This window comes from Salvelinus sp. IW2-2015, linkage group LG22, assembly GCF_002910315.2.
Source record: "Salvelinus sp. IW2-2015 linkage group LG22, ASM291031v2, whole genome shotgun sequence".
In the NCBI taxonomy this organism is placed as follows: domain Eukaryota; kingdom Metazoa; phylum Chordata; class Actinopteri; order Salmoniformes; family Salmonidae; genus Salvelinus; species Salvelinus sp. IW2-2015.
This window is the reverse complement of record NC_036862.1, coordinates 1,823,727-1,845,240: the sequence shown is the minus strand read 5'-3', so window position 1 is coordinate 1,845,240 and position 21,514 is coordinate 1,823,727. Positions and strand designations below refer to the sequence as shown.

General features: G+C 43.0%; 2 protein-coding genes across 3 annotated transcripts in view; both read left to right on the top strand.

Annotated features, from left to right (window-relative positions):
• Positions 1-1,268: 1,268 nt before the first annotated feature.
• Positions 1,269-14,693, top strand: zgc:162872 (BAR_ACAPs and ArfGap_ACAP domain-containing protein). 2 transcript variants are annotated; one of them, XM_024014201.2, is made up of 22 exons: positions 1,269-1,868; positions 2,062-2,119; positions 2,228-2,347; positions 2,498-2,551; positions 2,652-2,710; positions 3,181-3,364; positions 6,073-6,117; positions 6,313-6,408; positions 6,974-7,048; positions 7,134-7,237; positions 7,353-7,404; positions 7,533-7,633; positions 7,904-8,015; positions 8,276-8,445; positions 8,701-8,770; positions 8,998-9,092; positions 9,764-9,840; positions 10,004-10,158; positions 10,560-10,669; positions 11,946-12,056; positions 12,145-12,206; positions 14,260-14,693. In XM_024014201.2, the coding sequence occupies exons 1-22, from the start codon at positions 1,816-1,818 to the stop codon at positions 14,427-14,429; spliced, it is 2,133 nt and encodes a 710-aa protein (XP_023869969.1). In that variant the 5' UTR covers positions 1,269-1,815; the 3' UTR covers positions 14,430-14,693. The 2 variants fall into 2 exon arrangements, with proteins under 2 accessions (XP_023869969.1, XP_023869968.1); XM_024014200.2 differs by having other exon boundaries at positions 8,249-8,445.
• Positions 14,694-20,149: 5,456 nt separating this feature from the next.
• LOC111949683 (protein IWS1 homolog) overlaps positions 20,150-21,514 on the top strand; it is a 46,564-nt gene continuing 45,199 nt past the window's right edge. The window contains exons 1-2 of the mRNA XM_070433920.1: positions 20,150-20,563; positions 21,303-21,388. Of these exons, the coding sequence (XP_070290021.1) occupies positions 20,521-20,563; positions 21,303-21,388 (129 nt within the window). The 5' untranslated portion in view covers positions 20,150-20,520. The remainder of the gene's footprint in view (positions 20,564-21,302; positions 21,389-21,514) is intronic.

Here is a 21,514-nt window from a genome sequence, read left to right as displayed (position 1 = left end):
ACCGAGCCGGCCTGGTGAGGATAGGGGACATAGAGAGTCAAAGGATGCAGAAAGGGAGGAGAGGAGGTTGAGGAGGCAGAATCAGGAGATAGGTTGGAGAAGGTTTGAGCAGAGGGAAGAGATGATAGGATGGAAGAGGAGAGAGTAGCGGGGGAGAGAGAGCGGAAGGTTGGGACGGCGCGATACCATCCGAGTAGGGGCAGTGTGGGAATGTTTGGATGATGAGCGAGAGGGAAAGGATACACAGGTAGTGGTCGGAGACTTGGAGGGGAGTTGCAATGAGATTAGTGGAAGAACAGCATCTAGTAAAGATGAGGTCAAGCGTATTGCTCGCCTTGTGAGTAGGGGGGGAAGGTGAGAGGGTGAGGTCAAAAGAGGAGAGGAGTGGAAAGAAGGAGGCAGAGAGGGAATGAGTCAAAGGTAGACGTGGGGAGGTTACAGAGTCAACTCCAGAAACTGGTGAGAGGTGAGCCATCCTCAGGAAAGGAACTTATCAGGGCGTCAAGCTCATTGATGAACTCTCCAAGGGAACCTGGAGGGCGATAAATGACCCTACTGAGTACTCCCAACCCCACTTTTACATCGCCTCAAATAATCTTTTTTTCTCTATAAGCCAATATGTAAATCATATAATATGTAAAGCATATACAGTGATTTTCATTGTGGCCAATGAAATGGGTGTAGTAAAAGGCCAGCAACACTCTGTATTATTCAGTGCCCCATGAAATGACACTATATATAGATTCTACAGACCCTCATGAATACTCTCAACCCCACTTTTACATCCGCACAAAGAATATTTTTTTCTATATAAGCTTATATGTAATGCATATACAGTGATTTTCATTGTGGCCAATGCAATGGGCGGAGTAAAAGGCTAGCAACACTCCGCATGATTCAGCACCCTTTGAAATGACACCATATATAGATTCTACAAACTCTAATGAGTACTTCCAACTCCACTTTGAAACTGGCAGAAATAATAGTTTTTTCATTATAACACCAATATTGTGACATGCCAGTCTAAAATGTGTATTTTTCAACAGTGGTCTGAAAATAATGTTTTTAAAAACATATATTTTCCATGAATTGCTTCTTGAATTTGCTAAGAAGCACAGTAAAAATAGACATAGATTCAAATGTATTATCTTTAGAATGATTTATCCACCTTGCAATGTTTTGAAATGGGGGCTTTTATTTTGAAGGTTTCAGCATTACCATAGGAACGTGACGTCATCGTTAGTGCCGCTAGCAGAAAAATAGTCATCATCGGATATTTTCAAAAAGCGATTGGCAACATTTTGCATGTATGCGGAGACAGCTGTTTGAGACTAGTATTTATAGTTAGTTATTACAAAGGGACATATCTACAATTCTGTTGAGCTGTTACACGCTCATGCAGTCCATCACTTGTTGTAAGCGGTCATTGCCGCTCGTGCTCAGAAAAACGAATGACAGTTTTTCAGATCCCATCGATCGTCTTTCAAGGAAGGATACCTAGCCGGCTAGCTGTAGGCTATCCTTTACTCGAAGCCTAATGATAGGCATGCCATTTTAATGCACTAGCTACTGAACATGTCAATTACATTTTGTTTCATTCTTTATACTTGTAGCAACTGGTTGTGTTATTGTCACTGTTGGTGATGCAAGTTGTGACTTTAAATCTGTATCATGAATAGCCTAGACAGTTTATAAACATAGCTAGCCTAACGGTATTAGCTAGCTTAATGCTATCTAGGTCTCCCCATTGCATTGAATTATTTTGTCAAAACTATTAGCCAGCTACCGTTCTACTGAAGAGAAATCGCAGCCAAAATGGATTCATTCTTGGACTATGAAGAATGCATCCAGGACTCACCTGCATTTAGGTTGGTAACCTTCACTAGGGCCTGGAGTTTTTCCTGCTCAGGTGTTAAGGAAAAACTCTTTGCTCCTCTACCTGTCACAACACTGGTCTGGATGATTTTAAACAATATGACACTATGACAATATGGTACATTTCATAGCTTTGATGGTGAGTTTCTGGAGACTGAATAATCTGTTTTTATTGGTTTTGCTCAGGCTTACCCTGGATAAGTGTCAAACTGATGTTGCAGAGCTGCAGAGTCGAGTGGAAAAGGTGCAAAGTTCTTTGTGCTCTGAAAATGTAGCAGCATGATGATTTTGCTTCTGCAGTGATGTCAATTGTAAGTGATAAATATCTGAGTGTGTATACCTCCCGATGCAGGTGATGAAGCTCTGTGGCAAGATGGTTGAATCAGGGCAAGCATACAACACAGCAAATCAGCATTTCCTCGCCGGACTGGCTGAGTTCTCCACGTATCACAAACGTGACAGCGTCATCATGGTATGTATGAACAGGGAGGGTTAAAATGTAGGAAAGAAGGGTTTGGGGCAATTATAAGGGACACAAATCATGAGGTTAAAATTTGAATTTGGTTCTGTTTTATTATCACTAAATTGATGTCTGTTTCGTTCTACTCTTCTGTCCTCATAGAACTGCATGAGTCAGTTCATTCAAGGACTACAGGAGATGATCAACTTTCATACTGTGAGTTGAGTTCCACTTGAGACGGATGATTGTTGTCCACTTGTTATGTGCTTTAGTCAGCGCAGGTTTTACTCTCCTAGTGGTTCTCTCCTGTCTTTAGGTGCTGTTTGACCAGACGCAGAGAGCTATCACTCAGCAGCTGTCAAACCTTCTCACACAGTATGTTGCCGTGCACACACACACACACAGGTGCACTTATAACTTGTTATAAGCATGAGCCTTAATAATGTCTTATAATAAGGCTTAGGTCTCTCGATGTTTCAACATTTCAACTTACTCAAAATGGCTGGAATCTAGTCGGGATCATTATCATTAGGGTGGCAGGTATCCTAGCGGTTAGAGCGTTGGGCTACTAACTGCCGGTTCGAATACTCGAGCCGACAAGATGAAAAATCTCTCGATGCCCTTGAGCAAGGCACTTAACCCTCATTTGTTACAGGCACCATACTACTATGGCTGACCCTGTAAAACAACACATTTCACTACACCTAACAGGTGTATGTGACAAAAGAAGAAGAGATAATTATAAGACAGTGTACGGGGGTCATACATGCTCATGACAAGTTTTACAATGCATTATAACTGCATCATAATGCATTATAAATGTCCTTTATGTCTTTGTCATTTAGGTTCATACCCCAGCTAGGAGAGACTAGGAAGGAGTTTGTGCGGATTGGGGAGGATCTGGAGACAGCGGCGGTGAAAAATGCCCAGATATACCGCCACAAAGTCACAGATGCAGAGCGTGCCAGCCATCTGCTGTTGGCCACACGCAAATGTCACCAGCACTTTGCCCTTGATTACTGCTTGCAGGTAAATGCAATAGCCAGATGCATAACCACAGATCAGTACATACAATTGGAAAATAAACTGCTAGTTATAGTCGAAGAATTTCACTTTAGTTTGAGGAAGTACTAAGTAGGGTTGCAAAATTTCGGAAAGGTGTAAAAAGTCTCCAACCCGGAATTCCGAAAATACCTGCGAACTTTGGAGACAATTTCTGGAATTTTGCAACCCTACTTGGGATTAGGGATGTTTACACAGGGTAGGAATTGTTAGTGGAGTGAGTAGCACTCAGGTAATTCTTACTTAGATGATTCTTTTCATTCTGCTCATAGTGTAAAGTACACTCAGCTGTGATCTTTTTTATTTTACCATTATTTTAGCAGGTAAGTTTACCGAGAACTCATTCTCATTTACAGCAATGACTTAGGGAATAGTTTACAGGGGGGAGGAGAGAGAATGAAGGGAGATGCAGTGGGGAGAACAAGTATTTGAAACACTGCCGATTTTTGCAGGTTTTCCTACTTACAAAGCATGTAGAGGTCTGTAATTTTTTATCATAGGTACACTTCAACTGTGAGAGACGGAATCTAAAACAAAAATCCAGAAAATCACATTGTATGATTTTTAAGTAATTAATTTTCATTTTATTGCATGACATACGTATTTGATACATCAGAAAAGCAGAACTTAATATTTGGTACAGAAACCTTTGTTTGAAAATTACAGAAGATCAATGCGTTTCCTGTAGTTTCTTGACCAGGTTTTGCACACACTGCAGCAGGGATTTTGGCCCACTCCTCCATCAGACTTCTCCAGATCCTTCAGGTTTCGGGGCTGTCGCTGGGCAATACGGACTTTCAGCTCCCTCCAAAGATTTTCTATTGGGTTCAGGTCTGGAGACTGGCTAGGCCACTCCAGGACCTTGAGATGCTTCTTACGGAGCCACTCCTTAGTTGCCCTCCTGTGTGTTTCGGGTCGTTGTCATGCTGGAAGACCCAGCCACGACCCATCTTCAATGCTCTTACTGAGGGAAGGAGGTTGTTGGCCAAGATCTCGCGATACATGGCCCCATCCATCCTACCCTCAATACGGTGCAGTCGTCCTGTCCCCTTTTGCAGAAAAGCATCCCCAAGAATGATGTTTCCACCTCCATGCTTCACGGTTGGGATGGTGTTCTTGGGGTTGTACTCATCCTTCTTCTTCCTCCAAACACGGCAAGTGGAGTTTAGACCAAAAAGCTCAATTTTTGTCTCATCAGACCACATGACCTTCTCCCATTCCTCCTCTGGATCATCCAGATGGTCATTGGCAAACTTCAGACGGACCTGGACATGCGCTGGCTTGAGCAGGGGGACCTTGCGAGCGCTGCAGATTTTAATCCATGGACGGCGTAGTGTGTGACTAATGCTTTTCTTTGAGACTGTGGTCCCAGCTCTCTTCAGGTCATTGACCAGGTCCTGCGTGTAGTTTCTGGGCTGATCCTCACCTTCCTCATGATCATTGATGCCCCACGAGGTGAGATCTTGCATGGAGCCCCAGACCGAGGGTGTTTGACCGACATCTTGAACTTCCTCCATTTTCTAATAATTGCGCCAACAGTTGTTGCTTCTCACCAAGCTGCTTGCCTATTGTCTGTAGCCCATCCCAGCCTTGTGCAGGTCTACAATTTTATCCCTGATGTCCTTACACAGCTCTCTGGTCTTGGCCATTGTGAGAGGTCGGAGTCTGTTTGATTGAGTGTGTGGACAGGTGTCTTTTTATACAGGTAACGAGTTCAAACAGGTGCAGTTAATACAGGTATGAGTGGAGAACAGGAGGGCTTCTTAAAGAAAACTAACAGGTCTGTGAGAGCCGGAATTCTTACTGGTTGGTTAGGTGATCAATACTTATGTCATGCAATAAAATGCAATTAATTACTTAAAATCATACATGTGATTTTCTGGATTTTTGTTTTACATTCCGTCTTCACGTTGAACGTGCACCTATGATAGAAATTACAGACCTCTACATGCTTTGTAAGTAGGAAAACCTGCAAAATCGGCAGTGTATCAAATACTTGTTCTCCCCACTGTAATTAGGTTACGATGATGGTATGAGGGCCAGATTGGAAATTGAATGAATGTGTGATTCCTCAGAGAGCAGATGATGGCTGCTGAAGTAGGGCATTCCCAGCAGAGACTATTTAGCAGAGAACTCAGATGACAAAGGACTCACTGACAAAGACATCCTGGAACAGCGGGAGGGGTTTATTTGTTTAAGGTTTGAGTAAGCAGGTGAGAGAACACGTTTAGGTACGTCTAACAGAGCAGGAACAGATACTGTATGTCATCATAAACAGGCCGGTGCATAACCAGACAACCCATGACATGGCTAGACAGTAGCAAACGTGCATTTTAGGATGCTATTAATGACAAGGATGAGGCCTGGGTCGTGTTCTTTAAGGTGGAATTAAAATAATAATAATTGCAACAGAAAACAAAATATGAGCGTTTCTTATTGGATAAGTGAAGGAAGTCCCTCCTTGTTTCAGTCCATGTTCTTCTGTTTGGTGCCTAATAAACAGAACCCAGAGTTAACGGAGTTAAGGCATTAATTTTGGTTTCTTCAGCGATTGGTGAGGTCATATTAATACGTTCAATGCTTTGAAATTCATTTTTTAAAGTTGAACAGATTTTTAGATTGTGGCTTGCATTGTTTTTGTTAATTTGTCCTTTTAACCATTGCTCTTCTTGCAGCTGAATAACTTCAAGGCCCAGCAGAAGCTGGACATCCTAAATTCTGTGAGTCACAGTTTCTAAGCTGTAGTGGGTGATCTTAAATGCAAACGTAGTTAAATACCCAGGTGAACACAGTGTAATGAATGACAATAAATAATTAAAACGTGAATTGTGAAGAACATTGGAGAGTGGGCATGTCATATTGAAACTGAAGATGTAGAATTGGTTGATCAGTCATCCCTATATTGTTTGTTTCAGGTGTTCTCCTACTTCCATGCCCAGTATACCTTCTTCCACCAAGGCTTTGACTTGCTGAGAGACTTGGAGCCCACTATGAAGTCCATGGCCGCACAGGTGAGACTACAGTGACAGACCAGACGATGTGATTATYAGTTGAGGGAAAGTCACTATAATTAAGGACAGGAGTTTTTACTGACCATGCGACCTGACCAGGAAAAACTCTGTAGCTAAAAATACCTGGCATAACTGTAAAAAAAACAAAAATAGCCTGGTTCTGAACAACAACAAAAAAGGACATACTCTCCGTTCGGTGTCAGTGGCCACTGATTGACGTGCTGATTGACGTGCGATCAGACGTGCGCACTTTAAACTGGAGGGTGAGGAGGGGGATTTTCCCCAAGAGTTAATTAAATTAGCTAGTTTAATGTGAAATTTGTTACATTTAAAATTAAAACATTGAAAAAAGACTAAAAATACAATTTGAAAAAGTCATTAATAAAAAAAATCTGAGCGGGGAGGACATTTTTTCAGAGGAGGTCAAAAGGGCAGGTGCTCGGGCACTGGTTGAGCCCTATCTGTGCTTGTGCCTGCCACTCAGGGAGTATATAGTCCAGAATGCGGCTGCCAATATCATTGCCTACTGGTTCATTGAGATTTATGATAATATGCCYTTTGACAGCTTGCTCAACTCTCGACTGAATGTACAGCTAAAAGAAAGGACCTGGAGAATACCCACCTACTGATCCAGCAGAGAGTGAGTGTTATCATCAGATGCCAGACGCTCACAGTTGGTGAAGGATTATCACTTAACTAACACAAATGTGTGKGTTTGTGTCCAGGATGCCTCAGGGGAGCCCATACTACGTTCCTGTCCTGATGGTGGGGAAACCATACAGGGCTACCTTTTCAAAAGATCTCGGAGAAAGAACAAGACATGGAAGAGGTGAGCGAGAGAAACACAAATTCTTTACTGTGATACCTTACAACTTATGTCACACAATGGCAGTTAATTACTCCCCTGTATTCAACACGTCACTAAATCTCAAATCTTGCTTTAGATGCTGGTTCTCCATTAAAGACAACCAATTGGTGTACACAAAGTCACACAAGGTAGGACAGTTTATTTATGTATTTATTTGGTCTTTTGAGCAATCATTTATTATAGTTGTACTGCAGAATTTTATTACATACATTTTTGTGTCCTTGAATAGTTGTGATTGACAGTTGTCTTCCTGTAGGAGGAGCCTGTGTCGCTGTTTGATGACCTCAGGCTGTGTGCGGTGAAGTCTCTGGACAGCATTGACCGCCGCTTCAGTTTTGAGCTGGTTTCTGTTAAAAAGTAGCTAAGCAGTTTTAAATTCTATATTTGTTGTTGTATTTACATTTTTTCTGAAGTTTTCCACCAAATGTTGTTTAAATGTATCTCCGTGGGGCTTTATCTGTGAGATAATAAAAACTCAGTCATTGAAGATTTAACAGTGCAAGTATCGCAGCTGATTTCGTATACAGTGGAAATATTTGACTTATATTTTATATGTGACGCATTGAATTAAAGCAGAGCTCAAGTCCAAGTTATCCCTCATTGACCTGTCTGTCTTCCTCTGCCCAGATGCTGTGCCCTYCAGGCTGACTCAGAGGAGCTGAAGCAGGCTTGGATCAGTGCCGTTCTAGGGAGCATAGACATGGCCTACCGCGAGAGAGTGGAGTCCCAGCAGCCTCAGGTATTTACAAATCAGACAAGCTTACAGACACATTAACAGATTTTCCATACTACAATATTTAACTACAATTGTCGAGCACTTAGATTTTTGTATAAAAAAAAATAGTACAAAGAAAACAAGAAAACAAAACAAAGTCACATTTAACTAAACAAAACAGCATACCGTCAGTGTCCTATTGACCTATTAACGAATCTCTAGGCAAATACATTCTAACTATGCCTCTGTGTGCCCAGCCCAAAGAAATCCCTCTGCCCCTCCAGAGCCCCTCAGACCCCCAGCCAGGACARCCTCCTCAAAGGCCTGCGGCTTTGGTTGTGGCCCTCCAAAGTCCGGGGAACCACCGCTGCTGCGACTGCAGTGAGGAGGAGCCACGCTGGGCCAGCGTCAACCTGGGTATCACCGTGTGCATCGAGTGCTCCGGCATCCACAGGTACTGCCTTGCTAGTGTGTGGTGTTTATAGTCCTGGGGGACTGACAGGGCGTGCAGGCTTTTGTTCCAGTCCAGCACTTTCACACCTCATTTTACAGAKCAAGGTCTCAGATCAAGATCAGTTGAATCAGGTGTGTTAGTGCTAGGCTGGAACWAAAACCYGCATGCCCTGTAGTCCTGTTAGTCCCCCTAGAGCTTCCCAAGACCGGTGTTACTGACCACCATGTTTCTGTTGTGTTGTGTTTTTTTWAACAGGAGCCTTGGGGTCCATCTCTCCAAAGTGCGATCTCTCACCCTAGACTCCTGGGATCCCGAACAGCTGAAGGTACTGTAGCAGAATTCTCACATACATGTTACAAATGAAAGTTGAGAAGCTCAAGATAAAATATTACAATTATGAGTAGTAGCCCTGAGATTTTCCTGGCTGCATGGCCAGCTGGCTATACCTAGGGCCAAGAGTTTTACTTGTCAGAGCTCATGGTCAGGAAAAAACGAATCGCCCCTAAGTATGAGGTTAGTTTCTTAACTCTTCTGCTCTGTTCTACTCGGCAGCTGCTGTGTGGTCTGGGTAATGATGTCATCAATGGGATATATGAGTCCAGGTGTGCAGCAGAGGGCAGAGTAAAGCCTAGTCCTGGCAGCCCTCGGTAAGCATTTCGCAACAGAGGTTCTTTGGCAACACTGTCAAACCCCTTATATTCCCCTTACTTCGCTACTATGGCCTATTTATTGCCATACCTCCTCACGCCATTTGCACACACTGTATATAGACTTTCTTCTTTTTTTCCCTATTGTGTTATTGACTGTACGCTTGTTTATTCCATGTGTAACTCTGTGGTGTTGTTTGTGTCGCACTGCTTTGCTTTATCTTGGCCAGGTCGCAGTTGTAAACGAGAACTTGTTCTCAACTGGCCTACCTGGTTAAATAAAGGTGAAATAAAAAGAAATAAAACCCCTTATATAAGTCTCACATGTTCCAATTGAAAGAGACGTACTCCATCAATTGAAAGGCATTGCTTTTATTAAAGAGCTACACTGAATGAACTGAACTCTTAGAAAGGTTCCATCTAGAACCTAAAAGGGTTCTTCGGCTGTCCCCATGGGAGAACCCTTTGAAGAACCCTTTCCACAGGGTTCTACATGGAACTATTTTTTTCTAAGAGTGAACACTCTTAGGTTTCAAAAGACTTCACATAGGGCTTTACAATGTTCGATTTGAAACAAAACTACTACATTTTACATTTACATTTTTTACTAAAATAGTTTGACTCCCTGCACAGTCCCCTGCTTTAACAGTTATTCTCTCTCTCTCTTTCAGCCCAGAGAAAGAGACATGGATTAAAGAGAAATATGTGGAGAAAAGATTTGTGAAGGATGCCAGCTCGCCTGAAACACGTAGGTCCCTATCGTACTACTCAGCTCTGCACGAGTTTGATGTTGTTTGTGTGTCTCTGTCTGTCGGTCGGTATGTGTGTCTTTGTGTGAATTTAATGAGTCCTACTCCTAAGTTTCGTCTCAGTCCATTCCTCTTTCAATGAGGCTATTATTGTTACTGTAGAGATTGGGAGGGAGAATGCAGGACGCCAGTTGTACCGGGCTGCTTTCCAAGGGGACCTGGTCACCATGGCATCAGCATTGGCGCAGGGTGCAGAGGTGAACTGGAGCCACGCTGAGGAGGAGGGACGCACTGCTCTCATTGGCTCAACTTTTGGGGTGAGTAGCACCATGGACATTATTTAAGGGTACAGTYAGCGATGCACAAAGTAATCAGCAATATTAAGCTGCTCAGGACATTCAATCCCAGGGCTAAACTTCTCAGCTGTTTCGGTTTTGCAGTTATCACACTGAAGCTATTGAAGTGCACCGATGCACATGTGCAGATATTCTGTGATACTCTTGAGTGCATCGTGATGCATCATCTGCAACATCATGGCAACGTAATATTGCTAAGTCTGTTTGACATAGATTGTGTTATATTTATACTTTAGCATGGTAGGCCCCCAAGTTTATCCTGACTAGGTAGTTTGTTTTATGTGTATTTCTTTTTACTTCAGGGCCCTAAACATGGGTTGTGCACTTGTCTTACATGTATATGCTTTTCTGTCTGTCTCCAGGGCTCCCTATCGGCCTGTGAGTTCCTACTGCAGAATGGAGCCAATGTAAACTACCGTGACCAGCGCGGTCAAGGTGCCCTTCACACTGCAGCCACCTGGGGCCACACAGGGTGAGGGTCACACCCATAGAGATACATCAGTTCCATATACAGTATATGTATGGTGTTGGAATAGTGTTCTATTTAATTCACACCAATGCTTTCCCACAGACTAGGGTTGGGCGATATTACTATAGTATCGTCTATTGACGATGATTGACAGCTAGGTATGCTGAATGTCAAGAGCGTTGGAAATAAATGATCTGGGCGGGTCAGAAAACCCCCTGACCCTCCATGGCCAATAACCTATCCTCCTACTAGGCCTATCATAAAAGCTTTAAGACAAGTTAGAATGATATACAGTAGCCTATATCCCAAATATTCAAATAACCTCAGAAGGTTGACGCTTTAAAAAGGAAGAAGAATGAAAGTCGGAGTCTATAGGACCTAGGCGTAGGCTATTCTCAATCACAGCTTTACGAGAGCGATAGAACAAACAATATTAAGAGAGGATGAGGCAAATAGTCCTAAAGCGATTATCCAGTTCTAAAGACGGTCAACTTTGCTTCTATTTAGCCCATGATTTATAACTCACTACTGTGAGACGGCCCATTTGACTGATACTTTGCTCCGTCATGACATGTGTCACAAAGACACACACACACACACACACACACACACACACACACACACACACACACACACACACACAACACACACACACACACACACACACACACACACACACACACAACACAAAACCTGTTTCACTTTGGCCAATAGGGGCGATACCATCGTCCAACCATAACACAGTCAGGGAATACAGTGTATAGAGCAGGGATGGCGCAACACCATAGACTACGGCTGGCTATTTTACAATATCTACACTATGCATGCCCAAAACGTAGCTTCGTTTTTAACTGGTATGCTATTGGAACAGTGCCTGTAACTAGGACCCAGAGTTTATGGTCAGGGTAAAGTCCTTGGCCTACATATAGCAGTAGAAGAAGTACTTCCAGGTCAGGCCAAGGGTTTTCTTAAGTTTTTGGGGTCAGGGACCCCTTTTGTGATAGCAAATTCCTCCGGGATCCCTTCATAATCAGAACACAACTCCTACTTGAGAATTCAATAAAAAAGCATGCAAAGGGTTTTACTATGATTTCTGCAGTGCATGATCGGACTAACCAAGTATCTGGCTCCTTTTCTTCTTTTTTAAAATAATTTGGTCGCTGACCCCTTGCAGTACCACATTGAGAACCACTGATGTCTTAGGCTATAGTATATCAGTATATGATTGGTTAAAATCTGTTTGGTGGGTGCAAATGAATAACTATCATGTTTCTCACAGGCAAGTGTGTCTACTTCTAAAAAAGGGAGCCAATCAGTATGCAGTTGACGAGAGGGGGCAGGACCCACTCGCCATTGCCATAGAGACAGCACATGCCGATATTGTAACCCTGTAAGTAAATCCACTCTGAAATGCAGGAAAAGTGGAAGCTTTGTGGTAGTTTGTTAATGCCCTGTATTTTGGGGGGACTGTTTTCCAGACTACGAATGGCTCGCATGAATGAAGAGATGAGGGACTCCGAGGGATTCTTTGGATCTATGGGTAACATTCACTATGTTGATGTTTAATAAAATGCTGATACCTTTATTTGTTTCTCCCCTGTAGGCCTTTACACTCGTACCTGTATACGGGTTGAAAATGGAAGATATGTTAACTGATAAGTGACTAAATTGGAACGCAGTGGCTGCACAGTAACATGCTATACATGACATCAGAGCTCAGGGCCTTTTTCTGAACTTGAGCACCGCACGTGACAAGAAGTTGCCCCCATCCTTCTCACTAATTGGGCAACTTTTGCAAATGTTTTGTTGTCTGAGTGAGGGGAATGCTGTAAATGAAGAAGCATTTTAAGTGTATTTTGAAAGATGAGACATTGAGGATTATAATAAATATCGCTGTGATGTCATACAAGCAAGCCTGTGAGTCCAAATGTGCACTTCACATTTCCATAAAACTCATGTCATATACAGTGCCAACGTTTATGATCACTATGTTGATGTACAGTTACAAGATGACATGGCTTCATACCCTAGGTTGTTATGAACAGAATGAGCCAATGTTTGTCTATTGGGAAGACAATTTGCGGCAGAACTTGCACCTAAATGCACGCAAGACTCCTTTATGACTCCTTTTTAAGATTGTATTTTATAACTTAGCTAGTCATGTTGGCAATAGAACAAGCTTTCAAATTATGCCCACCTGACCCAGATTGSCATTTATAATGGGATGTTTTTGGATTGCGTAAACAACAACAGTAATTATGCTGGGGACAATAAAAGGCCACTCTAAAATGTGCAATTTTGACAATGTCACAGATGTCACAAGTTTTGAGGGAGATACAACTGGCATGCTGACTGAAGGAATGTCAACCAGAGCTGTTGCCAGAGAATTAAATTGTTAATTATTTTACAATAAGCTGCCTCCAACATCGTTTTAAAGAATTTGGCAGTATGTCGAACTGAGGAGTATTTGTGTTTTGCGGGGAAAAACTCATTCTGATTGACTGGGCCTGGCTCCCCAGTGGGTGGGCCTGGCTGCCAAGTGGTTGGGCCTATGCCCCCCCCCCCCAGACCCACTCATGGCTGCACCCCTGGCCAGTCATGTGAAATCCATAGATTAGGGCCTAATGCATTTATTTCAATTGACTGATTTTCTTATATGAACTGTAATTATTGCATGTTGCGTTTTTATTTTAGTTCAGTATAAAATGCAGTTCTGCAGAAAACAGTTCTGCGGTGAACTGTTGTGTCCTCAATTTTGGTCTAATAATTTACCCATAATCTCCAAACTGTTCCCTTTGAATTGCTACCATGCTAATGCATATGCTTTTCATATTTCTTCTGTAAGAAACATTTCAATTTAGCCCTATCCATAGAGTCCAATTCCCATGGAGTTGCAAGTCATAGTGATTTCCAGAGTTGAGGTGAACCAATCGACCCAACAATGTTTATCTAAACTTTGTGAGTAGACTTTGTTCTTTCACCTTCTGTGGTATTTGTCTGTAGCTTGGCTGACGCCACCCACATGGTACACAGCTAGGGAGAGCTGTGCCCCACTGGTCTGGACAGGAATTCATTTGTTGGTGCAATATTCATTCAGAAATAGAGCACGCTTTGATTGGTTATCTCAAACGTTAAGACCTCTCGTTTGGATGTGAAAAATCTAACATTTGTAAAGGAAGAGGGCGGTGCTCCGGGGCTGTGTGAGGCTGTCCATGAGGGTGTTTGAGAGAGAAAGACGAAGAGAACAAACCAGTAAAAGCACAGCCCCCTTCATTATTGACGCATAGTGCTGACAGCATCTAACAGCCTCCCTAGACTCTGTAGTCAGGAGGACTTCGAGTTTTGGTATCAGCCAGACTTCTCTGTCCGTGCTGAATGTGAAAACTCCTAGAATGCTATTTTGCTGTGCCGGGTTGTATTCATTAGGGCTCACCATAGCAAAACGTTTTGCAACGAAGACTAAAATGGCTTGTTCTTATTGAACAAGTACAGATAGTTCAGCCTGTTTCACTCTGTTTCATTTCGTGCCTACTAAACACAACCCTTAATCGAAACACAAAATGTTGCTGAAATGCTTGTGTGTTTCTTTCCAGGTGATGATGAGACATTTCAAGACATCTTCCGTGACTTCAGTGATATGGCTTCTCACGATCCAGAAAGACTCACCCGTCGACAGTTCAGCAGAAGCGGACAAGAGGAGGGACAGGGCAAGAGGATGGTGAATTACCAGGACAAGGCAGAGAAGGAGGAGGAAGACACATAGGGAGAATCTCAATTGCATACTCCTCGTGTCCTCTCATCTTGCCTCTTTCTAAAAACCCATTGGAGGAAAAGGTCAGACGGGTGGGGCCTCTGGCATTCTCATCCAATGGGTTTTGAGAAGGAGGTGAGGAGAGAGCACGCAAGGATTATGCAATAGAGATTCTCCCATGTAAATAAAGAGGAGGAGACCTAGGGTTTGGAATTCTAAAGGAAAAGGGGCGTTACCACTTTTCAGGTCAAGAATGGGGAACCCAGGGGTGAATCCAATGAGGTGAAACGTTCACAACGTTGCAGGTAGAAATGACATGGCTCTCAGTTCTACATAACAAACACTCACACCTAATCTATACAAAACATCTACAGTATATCTAAACATTCTGTAAAGTTGCACCCTCCTGGTCCTTCAGGGCTGCAGTGTCGGACAGTTGTCATTGTGCCTCAGCAGTTAAATAACAAATCAAATTCTGACTTGAACAAAGTAAAACATATAGATTTCTTTTAACTTGCTTCAGTTTTGAGGCACACTTTTAAAGTTATTAGAAAAGTTCCCTGAACAGTTTTACAAAGAAAAAGAAAACTTAAACTACTAGGCCTAGGAAGGAAGCAAACGGTCTCAGGATCTCAATCCTGTTTAGAACTTATTATATTCAATGTTACAGATGCATATGAACTGTGTTTGCTCAGTSTGCTGTAATGCCCAAAAAGGACATAAATAAGGAATATAAAAGGGTTACATATTGAAATACTAAAGTATTATATTTTTTATGTATTGTTATTAGCCACTCCAATATTTCAGATGTTATTAGATGACTTACACTTACTGACTGAACTGCTGCATGCCATAGCCTATACATGTTGCTAATTACAGGTCATCTGAGTGAACAGTTGATTCTTGCTGAACGTGGGGTGTATTCACTAGGAACCAAACAGGACGAAACAGAGAGGGACCTACCCAAATCTGTCCAATAAAAACTTGTTTTCATTGCAGAACATTTTCTGTTGTGAAACATTTTTGTTACATTGTGTACTAATGATTACACCCCGGTTAATCTTTAAATTTGAGTCTGGATCAATCCCATTGAAAGCAATGGCTCCTTATAATAGACTCTTATTGTTATGTTTTTTTTGCAGAGGAATTAAGTGGACCAAAACTGTAAAATGAGAATGCAGGGATTTAGAATGTATTATAAAGCGGGTAGTTTGGGTCCTGGATTATAATTGGCTGAAACAGCATTTCAGCTGTGTGTATATCAGACAATATGACGCAGAAATACTTGTTTACTGTTCTACTTATGTTGGTAACCAGTTTATATTGGCAATTAGGCATCTTGGGGGTTTGTGGTATATGGCCAATATACCACATCCCCTTGGGCCCTATTGCTTAAATATAGGCCTATTATATATTATTTTACTGTGGCACAGTCAGATATAATAAAATGTGTCTTAATACTGTTTTGAGTTTTTATTGAATTATGGTGCACTGTGTCCCAGATGTGATTGAAATAATGAGTAAATGATGAGTACAGTCCTTAATGGAAAAGWAATTYTTTACAACCAAATCTCTATTTTGTAWGTAAATGGRTTGTTATAKAAGGGTCCARACAAATATTTTGTGATTTCACCTTTTATAGAAATTGACCCCAGCAAACAGCAAATCACTTCCTCATCCTCGTTGTGTAGTATGTGGGCCCTGARAAAGACATGAACAAGGCTCAAAAAACACGAAAATACATAATTTTAGAAACAGCAAAGCTCTCAGTATTGTGATGCAGGTCTTTAGATGTTGTACACATGAAATTGTGTCATACTGAACTTTATACACAACTTTATATTCCATTTTGTTGTGACTCCAGAGAAACCCCTGTCCATTTTACAGGTAACTGCCAAATTAAAGGAAACACTTAACTAAATGAGGGGTACAAAATATATTGAAAGCATGGAGTGCTTCCACACAGGAAGTTCCAGACACKTGTAGAATATATGCCAAGGTGCACTGAAACTGTTCTGGTTGCTTGTGGTGTCTCAACGCCCTAATAAGGACACTCACTAGATACTCACTATATGCCACTGACACGGCCCGCCACCAAAACCTGCGGACTCTCCTTCACTGCAGCCGACGTGAGTAAAACCATTTTAACAAGTGTTTAATCTCGCAAGGCTGCATCCCAGACGGCATCCCCAGCCGCGTCCTCAGAGCATGCGCAGACCAGCTGGCTGGTGTGTTTACGGACATATTCAATCAATCCTTATCCCAGTCTGCTGTTCCACAGGCTTCAAGAGGGCCACCATTGTCTGGCCCAGGAGTGTGAAGGTGAACGGAAAGGCTCTGGAGCAACGAACCCGCCTTGCTGTCTCGCCTGGCCGGTTCCCCTCTCTCCACTGGGATTCTCTGCTCTAACCCTATTACAGGGGCTGAGTCACTGGCTTACTGGTGCTCTTTCATGCCGCCCTTGGAGGGTGCGTCACTTGAGTGGGTTAGTTACTGACGTGATCTTCCTGTCTGGGTTGGCGCCCCCCTTGGTTTGTGCTGTGGTGGAGATCTTTGTGGGCTATACTCGGCCTTGTCTCAGGATTGTAAGTTTGGTGGTTGAAGATATCCCTCTCGTGGTGTGGGGGCTGTGCTTTGGCAAAGTGGGTGGGTTAATCCTTCCTGTTTGGCCCTGTCCGGGGTTTCTTCTGATGGGCCACAGTGTCTCCTGACCCCTCCTGTCTCAGCCTCCAGTATTTATGCTGCAGTAGTTTATGTGTCGGGGGGCTAGGGTCAGTTGGTTATACCTGGAGTACTTCTCCTATTTATCCAGTGTCCTGTGTGAATTAAGTAGCTCTCTCTAATTCTCTCGTTCTCTCTTTCTTTCTCTCTCTCGGAGAACCTGAGCCCTAGGACCATACGTCACGGCAAACCGGGCATGATGACTCCTTGCTGTCCCAGTCCGCCTGGCCTTGCTGCTATTCCAGTTTCAGCTGTTCTGCCTGCGGTTATGGAACTCCTACCTGTCCCAGACCTGCTGTTTCAACTCTTAATGATCGTCTATGAAAAGCCAACTTATATTTATCCTGATTATTATTTGACCATGCTTCATTTAGTGAACATTTTGAAAATCTTGGCTCTCTCAATTCTCTCCTCTCCTTTCTTTCTCTCTCTCGGAGGCCTGAGCCCTAGGACCATACGTCACGGCAAACCGGGCATGATGACTCCTTGCTGTCCCCAGTCCGCCTGGCTGCTGCTATTCCAGTTTCAACTGTTCTGCCTGCGGTTATGGAACCGCACCTGTCCCAGACCTGCTATTTTCAACTCTTAATGATCGGCTATGAAAAGCCAACTGAAAATTATTATGATATATTTGACCATGCTTGTCACTTATGAATATTTTGAACATCTTCGGCAAGTTCTGTTAAATCCCACCCGCACAGCCAAAAGAGAGACTGGCCACCCCTCATAGCCTGGTTCCTCTCTAGGTTCTTCCTAGGTTTTGGCCTTTCTAGGGAGTTTTTCCTAGCCACCGTGCTTCTACACCTGCATTGCTTGCTGTTGGGGTTTTAGCTGGGTTTCTGTACAGCACTTCGAGATATTAGCTGATGTACGAAGGCTATATAAAATAAACTTGATTTGATTGTTCCTGTTCCCAAGAAAGCTAAGGTAACTGAGCTAAACGACTACCGCCCCTAGCACTCACTTCCGTCATCATGAAGTGCTTTGAGAGACTAGTACAAGGACCATATACCCCTCCACCCTACCTGACACTCTAGACCCACTCCAATTTGCTTACCGCCCCAATAGGTCCACAGACACGCAATCGCAACCACACTGCCCTAACCCCATCTGGCAAGAGAATACCTATGTGAGAATGCTGTTCATCAACTACAGCTCAGCATTTAACACCATAGTACCCTCCAAACTCGTCATCAAGCTCGAGACCCTGGTCTCGATCCCGCCCCTGTGCAACTGGGTACTCGGACTTCCTGACGGGCCGCCCCCAGTGGTGAGGTAAGCAAAACAACATCCCACCCCGCTGATCCTCAACACTGGGGCCCCACAAGGGTGCGTTCTGAGCCCTCCTCCGTACTCACCTTGTCACCCACGACTGCGTGGCCATGCACGCCTCCAACTCAATCATCAAGTTGCAGACTACAGTGGTAGGCTTGATTACCAACAACGACGAGACGGCTACAGGGAGGAGGTGAGGGCCCTCGGAGTGTGTGTCAGGAAAATAACCTCACACTCAACTCAACAAAACAAAGGAAGATGATGTGACTTCAGGAAAACAGCAGGGGAGCACCCCCTATCCACATCGACGGGACATTAGTGGAGAGGGTAGTAAGTTTTAAGTTCCTGGCGTACACATCACGGACAAACTGAATTGGTCCACCCACACAGACAGCGTTGTGAAGAAGGCGCAGCAGCGCCTCTTCAACTCAGGAGGCTGAAGAAATTCGCTTGTCACCAAAAGCAGTCACAAACTTCTACACATGCACAATCGAGAGCATCCTGCGTCGGGCTGTATCACCGCCTGGTACGGCAACTGCTCCGCCCACAACCGTAAGGCTCTCCAGAGGGTAGTGAGGTCTGCACAACGCACACCGGAGCAAACTACCTGCCCTCCAGGACACCTACACCACCCGATGTCACAGGAAGGCCATAAAGATCATCAAGGACAACAACCCCCGCGCGCACTGCCTGTTCACCCCGCTATCATCCAGAAGGCGAGGTCAGTACAGGTGCATCAAAGCAGGGACCGAGAAACTGAAAAACAGCTTCTATCTCAAGGCCATCAGACTGTTAAACACCACCACTAACATCGAGTGGCTGCTGCCAACATACTGACTCAACTCCAGCTCACTTTAAAATGGAAATTGATGGAAATTGATCAAAAATGTATCACTAGCCACTTTAAACAATGCCACTTAATATAAGTATATACTGTACTCTATATCATCTACTGCATCTTGCCATCTTTATGTAATACATGTATCACTAGCCACTTTAAACTATGCACTTTTATGTTACATACCCTACATTACATCTTCATAGTATATACTGTACTCGATACCACTGCATCTTGCCTATGCCGTTCTGTACCATCACTCATTCATATATCTTTATGTACATATTCTTTATCCCTTTACACTTGTGTGTATAAGTAGTTGTGGAATGTTAGGTTAGATTACTCGTTGGTTATATGCATGTCGGAACTAGAAGCACAAGCATTTCGCTACACTCGCATTAACATCTGCTAACCATGTGTATGTGACAAATAAAATTTGATTTGATATGTTGGTGTTTCCGTTATTTTGGCAGTTACCTGTATCAGCAGGCTACATGGAAAATGGAACCGCTGGAGTTGCGCAAAAGGGCATTAATATAACATTGCGGATAAAGTTTGGAATTATACAATTGAATGTGTACAACATCTAGACCTGTATCACTATACTGAGAGATTTGCCGTTTCTAAAATGCCGTTTTGATGTGTTTTGTTCATGTTTTTTTCAGGGCCCCTATACAACACAACGAGGATGACAGTGCTGTTTGGGGTAAGTTTCTCTAAAACATGTGAAATATCAAGAAAGGTATTTCTTTCTTTTAAAGGACTCTATTTACATTTTTTTTTTTAGATTTGGTTGTAAAAAGAAAACCTTTCCTTTAATGTAAGGTAGCCTACTGTACAACAGGAGTCTCGAAGAATTTCAAAATACATGCGCATAACACTACGTCATTCGAAGAGCGACCAAACTGAACGCATGAGCATATGACGGCGCCAGTCCTTTGACCCCATTTTGGACATCGCAGGACTGTTTTATACAGCTACTTGCTAATGTTGATCAATTAGCTGTTGTTTTAACTTGTTGACCGGCCAGAGACACTATCATTGCTGGCTAGCTTTCCGACTCATCTGCCCAGATGGTCTTATTTCGTTAGCTAGATCTTGACATTGTTCAAGTTGTGGTTGCTAATTAGCTAGCAGCAGGGCCCATTTTCGATGCAGATTGCTTGTTTCAGGACTTGCATTTTCTCGTTGACACAATAACCACATATACAATTGATTATTCGCCGAGCCTRGGTACTGAGTTGATTGTCCATAGTGTCCTTCGCACAAATGGATGGCGAAGAGGACGAATTCTTCTCCGGGAACCACTCTGGTAAGAACGGCTTTGATCCCGGCTCGGCGCGGACTACTGTAGCTTGCTAACGTTAGCCTAACCCTATTTATTTTATAACCCTATTATCGGTTAGGTCCTATTGGCAATAGGTTTATTTAAAAAAACTAATTATTAATAATAGTATTGCTTTTTTTGTATTTGCTATGGATATCGTTGGCTGCTGCCAAGGCAACAGCTCACTGTTACTCTTCCTGTGGTCCAGCAAAAATTAAGGAAGTACATTATATCATTTTTAAACATTAAAATACATTTTACAACAGGTTTCACAATACATTAATTGTGTGCCCTCTGGCCACTCGGGTGGCATGTCTTGTGGGGTATGCATGGGTGTCAGAGCTGTGTGTTAGTAGTTTAAACAGACACCTCGGGGCATTCAACATGTCAATACTTCTTACAAAAACAAGTAGTGATGAGGTAGATCTTTCTTCTACTTTGAGCCAGGAGAAATTGACATGCATATTATTAATGTTAACTCTACGTGTMCATTTAAGKGCCAGCCGKTGCTACCCWCTTCTGGGTCAGTTGTAATTTTCCCATGGCCCTATGTGGCACCTGACCACACAACTGGGCAGTAGTCCAGGTGTGACAAAACTAGGGTTACTGTTGCATCAATGTTATTGTGTGCACGGTCCTCATGCCTGTTGTATATGATACAAATATTTGTGAACATTAATTCTGGAATGCCAAAAAAAGTGTTGGTTATGTCCTGGTCCTGTAGATGGTGGTGGCACCCCGGTACAGGACGAACATGCTCCTGGTTCAGATGCGGAAGAGGAGATGAGGAATGAGCCACGCCACTCTGAGGTAAGGGGATAGTTATCTAAGCAAGACGTTCAGATAACCAGTGTGGTGGTCAAGCCCTCTTGATTTCCAGACCATCTTGCACATACCGATTTAACATTTAAAAATAAATATACAGTATCAGTCAAA